At 34.1% G+C, this 21,667-nt stretch overlaps 1 protein-coding gene across 1 annotated transcript in view; it reads left to right on the top strand.

Moving 5' to 3' along the window:
• The window catches only part of LOC123525869 (mutS protein homolog 5-like), a 74,879-nt gene that overhangs the window by 3,956 nt on the left and 49,256 nt on the right, over positions 1-21,667 (top strand). Inside the window, 6 exon segments of the mRNA XM_053539637.1 lie at positions 4,724-5,490; positions 8,675-8,798; positions 10,567-10,647; positions 17,295-17,372; positions 17,805-17,926; positions 19,483-19,592. Coding sequence (XP_053395612.1) covers positions 4,801-5,490; positions 8,675-8,798; positions 10,567-10,647; positions 17,295-17,372; positions 17,805-17,926; positions 19,483-19,592 — 1,205 coding nt within the window. The 5' untranslated portion in view covers positions 4,724-4,800.

The raw sequence follows: 21,667 nt of genomic DNA, 5'->3' as shown, positions 1-21,667 counted from the left end.
ATTGTATAATAATCACAAATTTTACAATAATTAATAAACAGTATTTTTAACACAGATCAAATATCATGTCAGTTTGATGAAAATAATAATCACATGGTATCTCTCCAAATAATTTTTATTAATTCAAAATTTAAGTGCATGTGTTGACAATCAGTGCTGATAATTTTCTATGGGCACATAATTTTTCAGTAAGTAGACCTGTCCATATTGCAGGGAAAAATACAGGAAAACGAACTTTTCATTATATACATTGATGCTTAATATAGAGACATGGCGCTGGAAAGTAATGGATTCGCTTCCTGATAGCGATAGTCAGTGTAATGTGACTGGGTGGGATGTCATGTCACCTGTCTACAGCGTGGTATTTCAGTGAGGCAGCACTATAAAGTTGGTCTCTGCTACAAGTAGGCACTGTCATTTATATGACTTAAAAATTGTTGAAAAAGATGCTAACCCGAACACACACACACAAACATACTGGACCCATTTGACTAACACTCAGAATTAACTTCAATTTCTTCATTGAATGATCCAGATTTGCATAAATGGAAGTTAAGTGGTTTCCATACATATTATCAGAAATTTCAGTGTATAATAGTTTTATTTTATTACTGCAGCATCTTTGTTATTTTTTGTAGTCTAAACAATGAATTACCCAACTTTCACCATGATATATTGAAAGAGGAAACCTGAAAACTGAAATAAATTTCTGTTACTTTTTACCTCACCTGAGGGTGAGCTATTAGTGTAGGTAGATGGTCATTCATCCGTCATACACATTTTCACTTAAACATCTTCTCCTCTGAAACTACGGGTCAGAATTACACCAAACTTGGTCAGTAGCATGGCCCTCTATCAAGTTTGTTCAAATGGTTCACCTTGGCCCCTTTTAGGGGCCACCAGAGCTAAAAATAGAAATACCTTTAAACAACTTCTTCTCATGAACCACTTGAAGGATTTTCATCAAACTTGTTCTGTAGCATCATTATAAGGTCATCTCCCAATTTTGTTCAAATGGGGGCACTCGGCCCCTTTTAAGGGCCGCTAGAACCAAAATTAGAAATACCTTTAAACGACTTCTTCTCATGAACTGCTTGAAGGATGTTCATAAAACTTGGTCTGTAGCATCATTATAAGGTCCTCTCCCAAGCAATCTGACTAAAGTACTTGATCTTCTAAACGAAGATCTGAGAACGACCCATTCACATTCGTCTTCTGTATATTTTGGATTTCCAGTATTGCTATATTTATTTTATCCAATCAGACGACATGTTCGAATGTCAAAGAGTAAGAAAAATGTGCAGTTATTCCAGGGCTCGAACCCAGGACCCCTCGCTTACAAAGCAAGTGGCCTACCGACTGAGCTAACCGGCTATCTGATACATTATGACATAAGAATTGTAAATATCAAAAGTCAAGGCTACAGGTAGATTTGCAAGATGTTGTAAGTTAGGCTCTGATTGGCTAGCGAAAGGGTCGTCAGAACGAGGCAATGAATAGGTCGTTCTCAGATCCTATGCGTAGCGTAATAGGATATGTACTTTAGTCAGATTGTCTCCCAAGTGTGTTAGAGCCAATAATTAGAAATACATTTAAACGACTTTTTCTCATGAACCGCTAGAAGGATCTGTAGCATCATAATGTCCTCAAATGGAGGCATTTGGCCCCATTTAGGGGCCACTAGAACTAAAAATAGAAATGCCTTTAAAAGGCTTCTTCTCATGAACCACTTACTGGATCTTCATCAAATTTGATCTATAGCATCATTATAAGGTCCTCTCCCAAATGTGTTCAAATGGGGGCACTTGGCCCCTTTAAGTGCCAGCCCCAAACAGAACTAAAGATATAAATGCCTTTAAAAGACTTCTTCTCATGAACCACTTAATGGATCTTCATAAAATTTTATCTGTAGCATCACTGTAACGTCCTCTCCCAATTTTATTCAAATGGGGCACTTGGCCCTTATTAAGGGCCACTTGAGCCAAAATTAGAAATACCTTTAAATGACTTCTCATGAACCGCTAGAAGGATCTTCATCAAAGTTGGTCTGTGGCATTATTATAAGGTCCTCTCTCAATTCAATGGGGGCACTTGGCTGCTTTTAGGGGCCACTAGAACTAAAAAAGGAAATGACTTTAAAAGACTTCTACTCATGAATGCTTGATGGATCTTCACCAAACTTGGTATGTAGCATCATTATAAGGTCCTCTCCCAAATTTGTACAAATGGCGGCAGTCGGTTCCCCTTTTAGGGGCCACTAGAACAAAAATGTAATGCCTTCAAAAGACTTTTCTCATGAACTGCTTGATGGATCTTCATCAGACTTTATTTGTAGCATTATTATAAGGCCCTTTACCAAAATTTTTCAACTGGGGACACCTGGCTACTTTTAGGGGCTGCTAGAGCTGAAACTAGAAATACCTTTAAACAACTTCTTCTAATGAATGGCTAGATGGATTTTCATCAGACATGGTTTGTAAAATCATAAGGTCCTCTCTTAGATTTGTTCAAATGGGGGCAGTTGGCCCCTTTTAGGGGTTGCTAGGGCTAAAAGTAAAAGTACATTTTAATGACAACTTATCGTGACCATTCAGTGGATCTTCATCAAACCTGGTCCGTGGCATCAGTATAAGGTCCTTGCATAAATTTGTTCAGTTTGGGGTGTTGGCCCCTTTTAGGGTCAGATGGTTAAGGTCCTCTTCAGGTGAGTGACTTAGGCCTATTTGGGCCTCTTGTTATAAAAATACATTGTAATGCTATCAATGTACATGTTATTAAAAACTGGATAAAAACCTTTTGAATTTAGTGTTCATGAACTTAAATAGCTTGATTATATATCTTTTAGAGGTCAGGTACCCAAAAGTCAAGCTCACTGTTGTCAGATATTGTTAAATGTTGGTTTAAAGCTACTGGCACACAAAATTTGGGTGAAATTTTTCAACATGTTCATTTTCACAAGTTTGGCATAGAATATATATATATATATATATGACACTGAAAAATGATAAAGTGGGTGAAAATAAAAGTTAGATATTGGTAAAAAAGCAAGTAGAATGTAAATTTTATGCATCATTTCAACTACCTTCTGCACAGTATTTTTAATTATTTATAAGAATATCTTGCAAATATCTTATGTCACTAGTCATTTTCAGAGTACTAACTTTTTATGGATTTTTGAGAGAAATTATTTTTGGCCTAAATGTATGGGTTAGTCTCTTTTATGGGAAAGTAACCCAGTTTCTCTTTATCTTCTTTAATAATTGCTGCTCATATTATCTTTAAACCTCAAACCTCACATGGGGACTAGTTTCAGTGAGAACGGAGACAGTTTCTGGTTTAATTAAGGACCAAGGTCAAGGACACTGGGGATAACTTTCCCATCAAACCAAAAAAAGTATATTTGAATAGGCTAGCAGGCTGTTCTTCTCACAGCTATTGGTATCTGTAAGGTTGTATTCAAAGCCATGTCAGTTTGATAACTATATGCAGTTTTTTTTTTCTTACATTTGTCATAGGTTTGAAATGGTTGGAAATTAAGTGTTATCTGTCTGAGTGACTTCCCAACAGTCTTTGTAGTGGTTTCATTTCAGTCATTGTTTGTTCTGCCAAACGTCATGATTGCAAAAAAATTATTGTTTTATCAGAACCATCTTGGTTGAAATACCACTTCATTTGGTTATATAATGTCATATTATATACGTTATTTATATCATTATTGTCCAACAAGTTTTGTCATATAACATGCATTATTTCTTCCACTCTAAATTTTTATCACTATATTCTTTCTCATTAAGGTTTTGATGCGCAAAACGTCTACGTCCCCGCAAGGGGTTGGACGGTTATGGAAGATAGATATCGAAAGTCAGAGATTTTTGAAATTTATTTTCTTTTTGGACTTGCTCTATTGTTTTCTTCTTACTATATATATACATTTTGTAGTAATGTGAAATAAGAGAGCATGTTATATTGTATCAAGGTTTGAGAATATAGTCATGTACTAGGTATTAAAACACTATGAATGGTTGGTTTTGGAGTAAAGTACCAGTTTGATGTCAATGAATGTCTTGGGTTTTGTACTTTTGGTAATGGTGGTGGTGGCTGAAGATGAGTCTGTCAATTTGGCAGTTTGTCTAAACCATGTATTTATCTATACATTAATTTGCTATTAGCACTTCAAGCAATTAAACTCAGAATGCTTTAACAGAGGCACTTGTGCAGGTCACACTTACAGGTTAAAGGTTAACAGTGTCTATTTCTTGTCCGGTCCATAACTCTGCCATTCATGAAGGGATTTTAAAATTACTTGGCATAAATGTTCCCTATATTGAGATGGTGTGTCATGCGAAAGACCCAGACCCCTAGCTCCAAGGTCAAGGTCACACTTAGAAGTCAAAGGTGTTTTTTGTCTGGTCCATCACTTTGCCATTTATCAAGGGATTTGAAAATAATTTGACACAAATGTTAACCATATTGAGAAGGTGTGTCACGCTTATGACCCGGGTCTCTAGGGTCAAGGTCACGAAATTATGTGTGATTTTTTTGCGCAGACAACTGTAGCATTCTTGGGCACGCTTCAGGGGCATTTGTCACCAATAGTGACAGCTATGGTTTTTATTATGTATGTAAGTATGAGCACAGATGTAAGACTATCTGAACTCATTTTTGACTAGTTTCTAATATAGAAAATTTTATATTATTTTCTAGCTGCTGATGTACTTTTCAGGTATTAAACTTCAGAAGAAGTAATGTGACTTCTTGAATCTTCAAGTCCACTTGTAAGAGATTGCTTGGATACTTGGGATGGATTCTATACATGGTAAAAGAAAAAGCTTTGCCTTACAAAACCTTTCAGGACCTGTTACCGGTATGAAGGATTCAACAGAATCTATACAGCTACCATCAATAGATAGAAATAAAAGTAATCTTTCAAGTGAAAGCCCTTACAAATTTACTGGCAATGTTACTTTTGGAAGTTCCAACTACAACAGTTTTTCACGACCATTACAAAGACCAGTGTCCACACCAAAGTCGGATACAATTACAAGATTTAACAAAAACTCTGAGGAAAAGAGCTGCACAGAAGGGATTGCTAATGATACTGGTCCCAGTTATTTTAAGCCACCTCCTCGAAGAGGACCATTTTCAGTGGAAACCCCGTATTTTAATAAAGCGACTCCACTGATTCTTGCTACAGCACGACATACCGGCTCATCCATTACAGCATCATGTAACACTGATTCAATCAGACAACTACAGAATCCTTATACAGATCAGATTACAGCAAGTGGAGTGTCATCAGAGTACTTTCAGAAGAGGACTCCTGCTGGCTGTAGGTCATTGCCATCTAACGACAGCAGGTCTATACCCACCGTTACTGGGTCGGCAACCTCCTCGGGGCTTGATACAGGGGAGGAAGAGGATATAAGTGATGCAGATGTCAGACAGATAAGGCAGAATGGAAACAGTTTGTCTTCATCTAACAAGTTGCAGGTACGTAAATAAAAGATGATTAAACTTTTCTTTCATGAGTTAAATTACAGGTAGTTAGAATTCCCTGTTTCACAGCTCTAGGCACTATTTAACATATTATAACTTTGTAACATATTTTAAATTCCCTGTTTGTAGAAACCATAAAAACATGTTTGTTAAATGGTATGCCACCTTGACCTAGATTTAAAACATGAATAAATTATATAGCTTCATTTGTGTAAAGTTTGTCAGATAACTTACATTTGAAGTATCAGACGAAGCAAAAAGTTGCATACATTATTTGTAAAGTGTTTAATTTTATTCATCCTATTAAACATGTCTCAGATGCCTTGACCCTTTCAAAACAGTAGTGTTACAAAAAAATAATGTACTTTGCCAAACTTTCTGTTTGAACTTGTGACAATAAACATATTTATGTGAAGGACACTGTTTTAAAGTACCATTAAATTTACCACTCAAAGTTAAGGAGGTGTTGTTTTTAAACAAGTCTTTCAAACTGCTTGCTATCTACAATATCAAGTGCATTGAAAACATAAACTTTATCTCTGTATGATCATAGCAAAAATTTACAGAAGCTAAATATTTGTTTGCTTTTACCTAACATCATGTCTGTTTATCAGACAATGCACTCGGGTACTGGTTAGGTAAGTATATCACAGAAAGAACCTGGAATTATGCTGCTTTACAAGAATCTGTTTTGTATGAAAATTTTCGTTTTTACTTTCATGTTTTTGTTTGTAAAGAATTAAAATCAGTCTTCATATATACAGACACAAGGGTTTTTTTTTGGTGTTTTTTATGTTAACATAAAAATTTGTGCTTTTAACATTAATTTCAGTCACTGTGGGATATAAATCCATGGATTTCAAATTTAAAAAATTAAATGAGCTATGCCATGAGAAAACCAACATAGTGGCTTTGCAACCAGCATGGATCCAGACCAGCCTGCGCATCTGCACAGTCTGGTCAGGATCCATGCTGTTCGCTTTCAAAGTCTATTGCAATTAGAGAAACTGTTAGCGAACAGCATGGATCCTGACCAGACTGCGCGGATGCGCAGGCTGGTCTGGATCCATGCTGGTCGCAAAGCCACTATGTTGGTTTTCTCATGGCGCGGCTCAAATGAATGGAAAGTTTAGTTGCTCATTGAGATTTAATTTCAGTGAATGACTCGACCACAACGTAAAAAAGAAAATAAGTACTCCACTGATATTAATGAAGAATTATAGAATGGGATGGGGTATCTCTTTTAGGGTGTCTGTTTGAGATGATTTCTCATGCAGACATCAATGCAGTTTCAGTTTTTGGGTAATAAGGAAAACATGATGATGACATGACCTACAAGTGAAATTCCACTGTAGAAGGAAGTATTTTGTAGACAGGTTTAATCATTCATAAATATTTGAAAGCAATTGAATAAAATCTGATTCATCATTGTGTCTTTGTAAGCTTTCAGATGGGAAATAAAATACTTTTTTCAGTTATTTTAATACACATTAACAATAAGATGACTGTACGTAGTTGATTGATTTATTTGTCTTTTGAAATCAAAGTTCAGAACTATTGAAACAGAAACAATTAAAACATGGTATAGACATGTCATGAAACATGTTGTTCTCATGGTATTTTAAGTAAACAAATGATTATTAAACTTGAAAATAATGTGCCCGGTTAAGAAGTCAGGAAACAGGCACAAGTGGTTTGAAGAGTTTGTGTGAAACGTAGATAGCTGAGACAATTATGGTCAAAGAAAAAATTGTCGTGTGACTGATACACTTGAATCACTTGACAAAGTTATGTTTGGATTCAGTTTAGGCTACTTACAGATTCGAAAAATACATGCCATAGTCAATTAATATATGAAGCTTTAAATGCTAGTATAACTTCAGGCCTTGTAACTAAGCTTTAGCCTGCTGGCAGTAAGTGATTCTGCCAGACCAAGATCAGACTGCAAGTCCATGTGGGCTGATCATAGTCTGCATTTTTCACTATTCAGTCAGTAAATTTTCAGTAAACACCCCTTTGAATAATACTGCTCTAATTCAATGATGGATTAATACATTTTAGAAATTTAGCATGCTAAAGGTTAAGAAATGAAACTGAGTGTTCAATGATGTAAGCTCATTTCAAGTCTCCTCTAAACAAGTCTCCGCTAAACTGAGTGTTCAATGATATAAGCTCATTTCAAGTCTCCTCTAAACTGAGTGTTCAGTGATATGAGCTCATTTCAAGTCTCCTCTAAACTGAGTGTTCAATGATGTAAGCTCATTTCAAGTCTCTTCTAAACTGAGTGTTCAATGATGTGAGCTAATTTCAAGTCTCCTCTAAACTGAGTGTTCAATGATGTAAGCTCATTTCAAGTCTCTTCTAATCGGAGTGTTCAATGATGTATGCTCATTTCAAGTCTCTGAGTGTTCAATGATATAAACACATTTCAAGTCTCTGAGTGTTCAATGATGTAAGCTCATTTCATGTCTCTTCTAATCGGAGTGTTCAATGATGTAAGCTCATTTCAAGTCTCTGAGTGTTCAATGATGTAAGTGCATTTCAAGTCTCTGAGTGTTCAATGATGTAAGCTCATTTCAAGTCTCTAGGTGTTCAATGATGTAAGTGCATTTCAAGTCTCTAAGTGTTCAATGATGTAAACTCATTTCAAGTCTCTTCAGATTATTCCTTGTCTTCCTAGAGTAAGCTCATTTCAAGTCTCCTCAGATTATTCCTTGTCTTCTTAGAGTAAGCTCATTTCAAGTCTCCTCAGATTATTCCTTGTCTTCTTAGAGTAAGCTCATTTCAAGTCTCTTAAGATTATTTGTCTTCCTAGAGTAAGCTCATTTCAAGTCTCTTCAGATTATTCCTTGTCTTCCTAGAGTAAGCTCATTTCAAGTCTCCTCAGATTATTCCTTGTCTTCCTAGAGTAAGCTCATTTCAAGTCTCCTCAGATTATTCCTTGTCTTCCTAGAGTAAGCTCATTTCAAGTCTCCTCAGATTATTCCTTGTCTTCCTAGAGTAAGCTCATTTCAAGTCATATGTAAGACTTTTAGTTTACTGTGATCTTAGCTTATTAGAAAACTTCTTGAAGACTTACCATATAGGGAACCAAACACATTCATATTCAATTGTGACATTGTGACGTAATGTTGGGATGATTTGCCAAAATGTAACCAGCTGTTACAACTATTTACAGATCTACATGGGTGTGATATGGCACGGAGGTAAGATGGGTGTGGCATACTATGACCTTGACACAACAGTTGTACATATCATGCTGGATATCCAGGAGACAGATGACTTTAAGCTGTTGCTCAAAGGTAATTATTACAGTTCAATATTCCAACAAGAAATATAGGGTGAAACACCAAGATACCATAAATGAAATGCCTGCATAAAGGCTCTTCACTAATGATCCCCACATCTCCCTATCTCTTAGAATTAAAATCATTCCCTAATGTTTGTATTGGATTACTCCAATCCATGGAAAGTGCTCTTAAGTCCAAATAATTGATTTAACCAAAATTAAAGTATCATTCTGATATCTAAGCTCCTTTGCCATTAGACTTTTAAGTGAAGATATAGAACAACTTTAAGCTAATTAGCTTTTTGTTCTATTCCTTTTTGACAATTATTGTAACTAAATGACTGACATAAATTATGTTTAAACCAAATGAGCATTACTGTATTTTCAATGTAACCCAGAATGTTTTCCAAATTCATTATGTCTTGTAAAGCAACTGAGATATCGTTTTCATTTTTTAGAAAAGATGTAGTATCGCCAGCTAGTTACGCTAGTTGTGTTATTTTGATTTTTCTAACAGTACCATCATAATTTACAGAAATACCGTTAATGTTTTCACAATTGCGTACTTTTATAGCAAGAATTTCTGCTACAATGATGAATAATAGGGCTGACAAGGGACAACTCTGACGGATCCCATGTGATATTTTAAAGAAATCTGATTTCCATCCATTAAGACGCAACTTGAAATTTATGTATTTCAAGTTGCATCTCTTAAGGCAGCTTAAGTTGCAACCATTTCATATATTTATTTATTTCACAACTGTTGCCACGCCAATTTATATTCCTCAACTTTCAAAACCATAGCCTTTGAAGGTAGTAATCCTATTCTAGGAAATTATACATTTTATGACCATTTATATTCTCAAGTGTCACAAAACTCTTTTTATGTTAATTTAATGCAAATTATTTCTAGCTATTTGCCCCCATCAAGTCAACCTGTATGTTAATAATATAATATAAAATGCAGTGGATGTTTACATCTAAAACTATACTATGTGTGTTGGTCTAAACCACTCAGGCATGGGCTCTGTCAGGTATGCTGGTAAATGAAATCTTTTATAAAAACTTCGTCAAAAAAAAAAAACGCGCACAAATTTACTTCTATTACTCTCTGGCATTCTGTACAAAAAGTTCAATGTTGATCAATTTTGTAAGTTTGAGTGACAAATGATTTGAATTTCATAAGTTTCTGGGACATGACCAAACTCCCAGTAGCAGTTACCTCCCCTGGGCACTACATTACTTTATTGTAAGGGGAGACCACTGTGTAGGAGATCGGGACTTTAGGCCATTTATTAACGAGATAAATCATAGGTTGCAGCAATCATTTAGAATGACTGTATACTAATTTGTTATCACACTACGGGATCTACATGAAAGGTAGTTTCCTCAGTTTTCTCAAGTTTATTTACCTGGTATGCTGATAATTACTGTAGAATTTTGCTAAATAAAAAAACTTGCATTGTATCAACATATTTCTTTCGAAAAGTTTACTGGAACTTGAATTTTACCTTACATTATTTTTACATACATGTATCTCTAAAAAGAGGGTTTAAAAAACAAATTTGCCTTAGAGTTTGTTATGCTTGATCTGGCTGTGAATTTAGACTATGTTATAAATATTAATTCACAAAAACTAACCCTGGAGACTATAGCTTTTTAAACTGTACCATTGAATAATGTTTTTTGGCAAAGTTTTACATATAAATACCGGTAATAGTGAAATATTTAGGATCGCTGAGGTTATCGTAAAGGTGGGATTTGTTTGTTTATTATTTCAGTGTTGAAGGAGATCTGTCCAGTCCAGATTGTTGTCAGCTCAAAACAAGATGAAAGAATGTTGAAAGTTTTAAGAAACTATGGTATGTTCAGGTTGTAAATTCTCAATGGCACAGAATAGAGTGCTAAGTATTATTATTTGCATTGCTCAGGAAATGAAGGAACTCATCAAAAGCATTATTTTATTCTTTAAGTCTTCATGGTAAAACCTAAATTTTTCTGTCTTCCAACATTGCGAAATGTCTGCTGATAATAAACAGTTACTAGAAACTCTTTTATCATAAGAAAAGTAGCACCAAAGCCAGTCCCACCCCTGTTAACCTGCCAGCCCACTTAAGTCAGTAGGGATAGCGCAGATCTACAGATGGCGGGGTTGTGAGTTTGATCCCTGGGCGAGGCATATGTTCTCCATGACGATTTGATAAAAGACATTGTGTCTGAAATCATTCGTCCTAGACCTCTGATTTGTTTGGGGAAGTTGGCAGTTACTTGCAGAGAACAGGTTTATACTGGTACAGAATCCAGGAAAACTGTTTAGGTTAACTGCCCGCCATTACATAACTGAAATATTGTTGAAAAACGGCGTTAAACCCTCACAACAAACAAACAAACACCCATTAACCGAGCCAGTCACTCTAGTTACCTCCCATGACATTCTGTTCATGAAAATACTATTTAAAAATGGCTAATATAAGGTATATCAGTCTGTCATATGACCTTCTATGTTAATGAAAACTTTATAATTTCTGTACAACAGTGTAACACTAATATGTAACATCATCTTTAAGATGTAGCAGAGTGTAGACGTAACGTATTCCCTAATCAACACCCCTGAATGAAGATAAAAAAGTGATAATTACCTCACAAGTTGGACCCATATATGGAATTAAAAGACCTTCTTTTCTCAAGTTTTTATTCTGAATCAGGTCAAATTATTATGTACAAAAGTTCAACTGTTGAAACTGTTCCTGATTTATGAGAAACCAATTACAAAGTTATCAAATTGAATATTTGACTATTTGATATGATAAAGTTTTGAGCAACGGTCTTGACGATAAAGTAAAAGAAAATACAGACTATTAAATAATTCTGTCAGTAGTAATTTTCTTTGTACTAAATGGTTTTGTTTTCCACCACCCAAAATTTTTTTTATTAAATGATTATAATACTGGCTTCAGAAAACAGGTGATGCTACAAAATATGACTCCTAAATGAATCCCATCGTTAATGAATGTGGCAGAAACTGAGGTTAGATAAAGGGGAAAGCACTGACACATTACAGGCTTATAGAAACTAGGAATCTGTAAGATCAGAGGAGTTGTTTCCCATGAAACTTATTTCCTTGTTAACTTGTCAGCTGTTGCTTTTTCAAGTATTTTATTGATTATGTAGGAAGAAAGCCTATTTTTACATAATCTTGAAGTTTATTGAATTTCGTATTATTTGCCTGAAGGGTTATATCTCATCATGTAGTCAACACACAGAATCTTTAACATGTTTGTTTGACATAAGTAATCAGTTATTACATGCAAGTGTATCAGTTTTGTTTGATTAATGATGCATATCTATCATTTTTGGCAATTTTCAGTTAGGATTTGCTGCAGGGTTGGTTAGTGTATTGATATCTGAAGTAGGTTCATCATAGGATAGGAAAACTGATTGAAATCTAACTGTCAAATGTTTTGGTTGACTGATTGAGTAGGTGTATAATGAGATTTGAAAAACAAATAATTAATTACAGTTGTAAGAAAATTTTTTAACTCGTGTTCCTTTTGTGTGTGGTAACATCCTTATAAGACAACTGCACCTTTTAAAGTCACTTGTGCCTGTTTTGTTAAAAAAAAATGAAATTGTCTCAGAATTTGTGATAGTGGCCTTTGGTATAAAAATACTGACAAATTTATATGATACACATATTAAAACTGTAAGGAAATAAACAAGGCTTCCAAGTAAAGAATAAATAATGGTAATGGTTCCTCTTCTCCACTGAAACTACTGGTCAGAATAACACCAAATTTATTCTGTAGCATCATGGCGAGATCCTCTATCAAGTTTGTTTAAATGGATGCACTTGGGCCCCTGTTAGGGGCCGCTAGAGCTGAAAATAGAACAACCTTTAAACAACCTCTTATCATGAACCGCTTGATGGACCTTCATCAAACTTGGTCTGTAGCATCATTATATGGTCCTCTCCCAAATTTGTTCAAATTGGGTTACTTGGCCTCATTTAGGGGCTGCTGGAGCTAAAAATAGAAATACCTTTAAAAGTCTTCTTCTCATGAACCGCTTGATGGATCTTCATCAAACTTGTTCTGTAGCATCATTATATGGTTCTCTCCCAAGTGAGTTCAAATGGGGGCACTTGGCCACTGGTAGGGGCTGCTAGAGCTAAAAATAGAAATACCTTAATTTAAAAATCTTCTTCTCATGAACTGCTTGATGGATCTTCATTAAACTTATCTGTAGCATAATTATATGGTCCTCTCCCAAATTTGTTCAAATAGAGGCACTTGGCCCCTTTTAAGGGGCTCACTGGTTTTACAAAGAATTATATAGGAAAAACATTTTTTTCAAATTTATTCTTTTTAAAAACATTTTTAGCTTACCATCAACAACAATCAATCAAGTGTCTTCAAAATCCAGTCCTTGACACTAACAGTGTCCCGGAATCTCAAGGACCCCAAATTCTAGCGAAGGACACCCATTATTCAAAACTAGGTGTTCCTCCAGGATACCTATTTTCAATAATGTCAATGTAATAGCCACATTAAATACCAAGTTATGTTCAGCAATTTCTTATTCTAACAGAATATTCGACCAAAAAAATATGAAACCAATGTTGCTTTCATCTCACAAAAACTGCTAAATCTTAAATCGTATTTCTTTTTTTTTTCTTGCTTCAATTTAAATTCAGCAACACGATGGGTCAGTGCAACATGGTCGTAACTTGATTTTTTTACCAAATACTTTTTTTTTTACATAATTTGCCTTATTTAACATAAAAACATCACTTGTTAAAATATCTAAATCACATTCTTAAAATTAAAGTGAAAAAAGTAAAATTGTCAAAAGGTTGTATCTCTGGAAGACACTTTCAGTCAGTGCAACATGGTCGTAACTCAACATACGTCTTTGTTGCACAGAGTTGGTATGCTATTTCACTTTTAAATTTCTGTGCAACATGGTTATAACTGACATTAAACTGTACAATGTTACAATAGTTAAATGATAAATAAGGATGATTTGTGTTTTTAAACAACTTAGAAAATGGTATTTATACTACAAAATTAATATTGTTAATACCATATTTCATATTTTATCAATGCAAAGTGGTGTTAAGAATTTATTGACAAACATGTTTAGGATTTTACCAAAACACTTATTCTGTTAAAAAATACTCTGTTAACTATTTCTCAGCAAAACTTCTTCCAAATTCAATATTTTTTAGCATCAGAAGCCCTATTCTAATGTCTTGACTTAATTTTAAGAGGAAAAAAGGCACCTTTTTATACTTGTAATTATTAAATAAACTTTCCTTTATGCAAGTTTCATGTAAAACCGTGAAAGGATAACAATGAAATAACATTTTTCCTTTTTGTATGCATATTTCCATGAATTGTGCAAGAATACAAAATGGTATTATTAAAGGTGGAAATTTTTCTGTGCTATAAGTGAAGCATGACTTCTGCTTGTAAAGCTCGTATTCCGATAAGTTTTATTTGGATATACAGAAGATTTTGTTGGGTATATCGAATATTTGTATAAGTCGTTAAACCACTAAAACATAAATAAATTTACCAGCATTTACATTTAAATTTAATGAATGATTTACTTGATTTTTATGTTGCGAAAAACCTACATAAAGGCCTGGCTGATCAAGGGCCATGGCCAAGAGAGCCCGTGCGTCCCCTATACCCCCCAGTGACTTAAACTCATCGAAGTTGCATGCAACTATTTTGGGAAAAAAATAATATTTTCTCAATATATAGACCCAAAACTGCACCAGAAGCCACCGTTTCCTGCCTGCATTTCAAAATTTCCAGGAGTGGAGATGCTCCCGAGCCCATAACAGGAGGGAAGTATCCCCTCCTATACCTCAACATATAGACCAAAAAATGCACTAGAGGCCATTATTATGTCTCCCACACCACTGTGTGGTGGGAGACAAATTGATTTACTCCTGTCTGTCCGTCCGTATATCAAAAATCTTGTCTACACTCTTAAGTCGAACAGTTCTCATCCGATCTTCACCAAACTTGAAAAAAATGTGTTTGCCAATAAGTCCTCAGCCAAGTTTGATAACTAGCCAAATCAGCCCACTTTGGAAGTATGGCCCTTGAAACATTGGTGGTTTTTGATAAACAAAGCACTGAAAGTATTTGATAATCAAAGCACTGGAAGTCTGATTGGGTTGTATCAAAGCTCTGAAAGTCTGATTGAGTTGTTTTTGATAATCAAAGCACTGGAAGTCTGATTGGGAATTAAGAATATATAGGGAGTAGGGTTTACGCTTGAACATTTCTCGTCCGATCTTATACTACTATTCAGATGATTTGGCAGTTGTGGGAGACATGCGCTTTTCTCAAAAGCAGCTCTAGTTTCATACCTAAATTTCAAAAACTTCCAGAGGAGACCCTTTCCCCCTCCCCAAATAGGAAGGAGGTATTATACCAAACAGGAAGGAGTTATCCCCTCCTGTACTTCAAAATTTAGACCCAGAAATGCACAAGAGGCAACCATTTCATACCTAAATTACAGAAATTTCCAGGGAAGAGCCCCTCCCCTCTCTCCTCACTTGAGTCTCACGAGCAGGAGGGAGGGCTAACCTCTTGTACTTCAAAATTCAGACCCAAAAATGCACAAGAAGCCAGTATTTCATAACTATATTTAAAATATTTCTAGGGGAAACCCTCGGAACCCCTTCTCTACCTTTATATCCCCTTCTCTACCTTTACATTTAAACCCAATAATTGCACCTGAGGCCACCATTTCATACCTATATTAAAAAAGAAAATCTAGGGAGAGATCCACCTGACCCCCTTAACGGAAGGGAGGTATCCCATCATGTACCTCAAAGTTGTGACCCAAAAAGGCACTAGAGGCTTCCATTTTATACCTATATTCCAGAGGGAGACTCCCCTGACCAGCCTTACAGGAGGTGGGGACCCTCTCAATACCTGAAAATTTAGACAAAAAATATGCATCAGAGGCTGCCATTTCATACATATATTTCAAAATTTTCCAGGAACAGACCATACTGACATTCAAATTTCATATCAGGTGTATGGCATCATTTTTGATGTTAGTTTCATGTGACTGTGTTGTTGTGTTTATCATGTTCTTTAATTGTGACATTTTCAGTTTTACTCCAGCTAAAGAGCAAATTTATACCATTGATAATTGTTTAAGTGTAGATTTTTTATGTAATAAAAAGACTTTTAGACTTGTATCAAGAAGCATGCACATGTTCTTTTGCAGAATAGTATTGTGCTCCTGTTGCATGCATTATTTATGCTGCAGGACCAGTGCATATTTCTTGATGAAAATCTAATAACTAAACACAGACATATTCAAATACCTTAGACCTTAAAGGCTCATAATGCCTATATTCTATAAAATATGCAGATATCTTGTACTTTAAAGACACTCAGTGTCTACATACTGTAAAATATTCAAGTACCTTGGACCAGTCAAGCCCTTATTGTCCATTTACTGTAAATACTGAAATAACTTTGACCATAAAAGCTCTCAGTGCCTATATTCAGTAAAATATGTAAATATTTTGTACCAGTCAAGCTTCTATTGTCAATTTACTGTAAAATAATGAAATAAGTTTGACCATAAAGGCTCCCAGTGCCTATATTCAGTAAAATATTCAAGTACTTTTGACCAGTCAAGCTCTTATTGTCCATTTACTGAAATAACATTGAATACTAAAACTCTCAGCACCTACATTCAGTAAAATATGCAAATATCTTGGACCAAGTCAAGCTCTTATTGTCTTTTTACTGTAAAATACTTTTAAATAATTTAAAATGTGTTTTTGTAGTAGTGTATTTTTATTTCTACATATTATACGTTTTTTTTGACATTTTTGCTAGTAAAACAGTCAATGAAAGCACAGAAAAAGATAAATGGATATGCTTAAAGATATTGAATTAATAGTCTTTTGAATAAACATCTCTGTTATGAATTATCTTCAATAAATTATTTGTTATCATTTAGTTACGACCTTGTTGCACCAAGTTTTTGACAAAATTTCCACACATTTCAGCGCAACACGGTCATAACTGGAAAACTTTCAAATAACTCCTCAGTGAACATTTTTTGGACATTTTTTCTCATAGTATTGTAGTTATTACTGTTATTTGATAAAAATAATATAGATTGTATTATTTTTCATAACATCATTTGAATACAAAAATATTTTTTGCTTCTCCTGTAAAGTTTTCAAAAAATGAGTTACAACCGTGTTGCACTGACCCATCGAACAGTCTATTTCAGTTGTTATAAAATAAAGCATAATAGACTGTTGCTGGATTTAATTCTAAACAAAAAAAGAAATAACTATGATTTAACATTTAGCAGTTTTGGTTGACCTACCTACCCTAATTTTTTTGAGGATGTTACTGGAAACAAAGAATTTTTTTTAGGCCTTCTTATTAATCATACTTCTTACTGTTTACTATAGTTTTTATATGCTCTTGATGTGTGATGTTTATTTTTTCAGCATTAGAGGTAACCAATGTAAATGTGTCAGCTGATGACAACTGTCCAATGCTACAGTTTCTTCCAAGCATAGATTTCTGTAAGTACATCAGTCTGGTTTACTGTTTGAAGGGAGGTAACTTCTAGTTGTTTGGTCTGTTTAATTTAGGCATTATAACTGCCCTTCCATTTATCTAATACATATAAGGGATGATCTATTTGAGGCCTAAATACAGCAGCAGATGATTTTCAACCTAGCTGTAGATGATCATTTTAGTATCTAGGATTTTCAGAACATACTTTGAAAGACACAATCCAGTACAAAAATATATCCCATATATGCATACCAAAATGGAAATAAAGCATAAAAAGCTAAGTCGAGTTATAATATGTTTAAAATATTTTCTACCTACTTAAATGTGCCTTCCATATTTGTCAGAGTCTAAGAATCACATTTACAAGCTGCAGCCAAAAATATACCCAGATTTGCTTTTCAGTTTCATATTTTATTATTTTTGTTGATATATTTCAGCAACAGAGATCTGTAAAAGACGAGTGATATCCATGGATCTACCCTCTATACCTGATCATTATGTAGATGCAGAGAGAACGATGTATATTTCTTCACTGATTCCATTTGAAAATGTCTGCATGGTAACATTTGAAATATTTTCATCTTTTTATACACCTGAAAAAGGACATATCATGTGATCTGTTTCGGAAGGCAGACAGACTGTGTCTTCGGTTGTTTGCTCTCTAACTTGAGCAGTTGTTGCCCAATGTTCACCAAACTTGGTCATAATGTTTCTGGATATAATATCTCAACCAAGTTTGATAACTAACTGGATTGTTTCAGAGTCTGGAGTTATGGCCCATGAATTACTAAAAACTTGTTAATGTGACAGTATGTGCTCGCCAACTTGAGTAGTTCTTATCCAGTGTTCTCCAAACATGGTCCTAATGTTTATTAGTATAAGATCTCTGCCAAGATTGTTAACCGAGTTCTCCAAGTCTCTTGAGTCATTGCTCTTGAATTTCTCGAAGTTATGAAAATGTAGTGTCTGCTGTCTAACTTGGACAGTTCTTATCCAGTGTTCACCAAACTGGGTCACAATGTTTATAGGCATATTGCCAAGTTCGACATCAAGCCAGATTGTCTTAAGAGGCACTAGAGTTACAGCCTTTGAATTAAGTACTAAAATTGCAAAAGTTGACAGTTATTCATGGTCACAATATTCATGGGCATATATATACTGTAAAATGAATAATTTTCATGTATTCTATTCAAACCACAAAATAAAATCTGAAGGAACAAGTAAAATTCCCATTCATTTTATGGTTAAAAGATAAAATCCACCAATTCATGTCCCAATGAAATGGATGTTTTGGCAAAAATTATGAAATGTTGTACCCGTGTAATTAAATGATTTCACAGTAGTATCTCGGATAAGTTTGATAATCAGCTGAATACTCTCAGTCACTCTTGAGTTAGGCCGTTGAATTAGTTAAAATTTGCGAAAGACGACTATGTCTACTAGATGACTTGAGCAGTTTTTATCCAGTGTTCGCCAAACTTAGAATATTTATGAGCATACTATCTTGGCCAAATTTAGTAAAACACCTTTTTCTTCAGTAGTTACAGCCCTTGAATTAGTCAGTATTGAGAAAATTGAGTCTGCTCAAAGTAGAGTATTTTAAAAGTTGAAAGTAAATTGATGTGACGTGCATATATTGTGACGGTTTGCCACTTTTGTTTAATGTTATAGTATGATATTTTCGTGACAGATGACTTGTGGTTTATATAATGTAGTGTAAAAATAAGATGTTCATATGTATTTAGTGTAAACAATATATTAATCACTTTTTCTTCTCCCAAAAGTGTGACTACCTGTGTTTAAATATTTATATTGACTCATCAGAATTTTGTGGTTTTGACTTGACATTGTTGATAAAAGACACTGACCTGGTATTGCCCCATTTAAAACCTGTATGTAGTACACACTTAAATGTAGATGCTGTCTGTAACTTGGCAGTTTCAAATTACACCTTTCTCATACAAAGGTACATCTGTAACTAGTGAGCTATGTAGACAATATAACTATTTATTCCAGAGGCAAGTTCCAGGACAAATAATTTATTATTGATGCTATCATATTTATGTCTGTCAGTCTCTAAATATATGTTGATATCTGTTTGCTCATGTATTGTAGATACGTGCTATGGGAGGTTTGTTAAAGTACCTGGAGAAGATGAGGATTGGTATTGAACTGGAGGAAGCTGGTACAAGACTACCTGTGTTAGATGTTAAAATAGTTACACTGTAAGTTATTTCAGTTTTCAACAAGTACAATAAATAGAACAATCCTGTTGGGCCAGCACAAGGTCAGAGTCACAAAAAGCCTGGATTCTTTTTCTCGTCTCTATGAAGGATTTTCATGAAACTAAGTGTTCACTCTAAAAAGACAAAATGAAGAATATTATGTTCCAGTTGAAAAAATCTTCTTTTCTGTATCCAGGTAATATCAAACAACTGGAAGTTTTTTCATGAAACATGAGTCAGATGGTCACCATCATCAAGAAAACAAGCAGAAAAAATCAGCAGAAGTTCTGGGTCAGCATTCATGGTCAGAATTGAATACGCATACTTTTGTTCCTTTTTTCTTGGTTAAAAAACCCAATTTTTTCCCCAATTTCTTTGCTATTCACTTTGGAGACTTTAATGCAAAATTTTTTTGGAATAGCATAAAGTTTAAATGTTTTTTATTGCAGGTAATACATTTTTTTTATTTAATAAAAATAAAAATGTATAAAATTAATGAGATTATAGCAATGGATTTTGGGGTCACGGGTTTCTGACTGTGAAAAAACCCCCCTTTGAAAGGGGGAAAAGGTTTTTTTTCCCTAAGTTTTGCCTAAAGCCCTTGCTTACATTTGAACCAACCCCCGTTTTTTTGAAACAAACTATTTATACATAACTTAACTTACCCCTTTAAACCAAAAATTTTGTTTAGGGAGTAAAAATTTCCCCTAAAAACCTGATGGAAGGCTTTCGTTTTTTAAAAAAAAAACAAAAAAAACAGACAGAGAACAGAAAAGACAGAGGGAAACTTTGGTAAGGGAATACATGATACATGGCAAATTTAAAAAATTTTATAATAATTGAAAAAAAAAAAACATAAACAAAAATTTACAATGACATGCAACACCACAAAAAGGAAAAAACAAAACTTTGGGTTGTTCTTTAGAATTTTTTTAAATTGTTACATGTTTTTGTTTTTTTTTTTTAAAAAGTTAGTCTCTTTTCCCTTTTTAAAAGTTTTGGGTGAAAAAACCTAGAGTTTGGGGTTTTAGGAGACTTTAAAAGGGGAAAATTTAGAATAAACATGTTTTTTTCGGGGAGGGTCAGATAAATTTAGATGATACAGCATAAGGAAAGTATTTTTTTTGGTTTCCCGCATAACAAGAAAAAACATCAAAAAACCCTTATTTTTTTTTTGTATTAATTTAGCTGGGACTATTTGAAGAAACAGGTGGAGCTGTTGAAACTCCCACCCTTTTCCCTCGCATCTTTTACGGGACCAATTTTAATCCTTCGATATCAAACTAAACAAAAAGGGGCATGTCTCTAATCATTTTAAAAAACTTCTTAAAAAAAAATTTCTACATTCCACACAATCGGGTTTTTGTGCAAACTATTTTTTGTGAAACTGCTTTACAAAATAAATTTTGATGAGTGGTTTTCAATTTTAAAAAATAAAAAATTTCCTAGGTTGGAACTTTTTTTTCTAGATCTGACCAAATCGTTTGATCAAGTGAATCATGCACTATTAATAAAAAATTTAAAAAAGGGGACAAGTTTAGTGAAATCCCTTTAAAAATGGCTATTGGGTTTTACCCAGAAAACCCCGCTGTTTTAAATATATTTCCTTTTACCAAAACCCTTGCACACAAACAAAACGCTATTGACGTTTGCAAATGAACAGAATGTGTTTGGTAAAATTTTATGGGGGTGCACAATAAAACTGAGAAAAAAAAATTGATATTGCTGATTAAAAAAGGGAAAAAGGGAACTCAGTGCTTCCGAAAATATCGAAAACTAAAATATGGAAAATCCTGCTTCCTATATGACAAAAACAAAATAAAAGATCAAAACCCAAAAAGTAACAAAATATTCAAAAAGCCCTCAACCACTACATACTCAAACAAATGAAAAAAATTTTTAGGAATTCAAGTTGATGAACATTTTAAAAAAGAAATGTAAATTTTAAAAAACCCCAAAAAATGTAATACCAATTTTTTATCTTCTCTTACAGTTGGAGATATTGGTTTCAATGTTTTTTTGAGTTTTTTGGGTAATTTGATGGTTTTTTTGGGTTTACCTGTCACTTTTTTTAC

Source organism: Mercenaria mercenaria, chromosome 3, assembly GCF_021730395.1.
Source record: "Mercenaria mercenaria strain notata chromosome 3, MADL_Memer_1, whole genome shotgun sequence".
In the NCBI taxonomy this organism is placed as follows: domain Eukaryota; kingdom Metazoa; phylum Mollusca; class Bivalvia; order Venerida; family Veneridae; genus Mercenaria; species Mercenaria mercenaria.
This window is presented reverse-complemented; position numbering and strand designations above follow the sequence as displayed.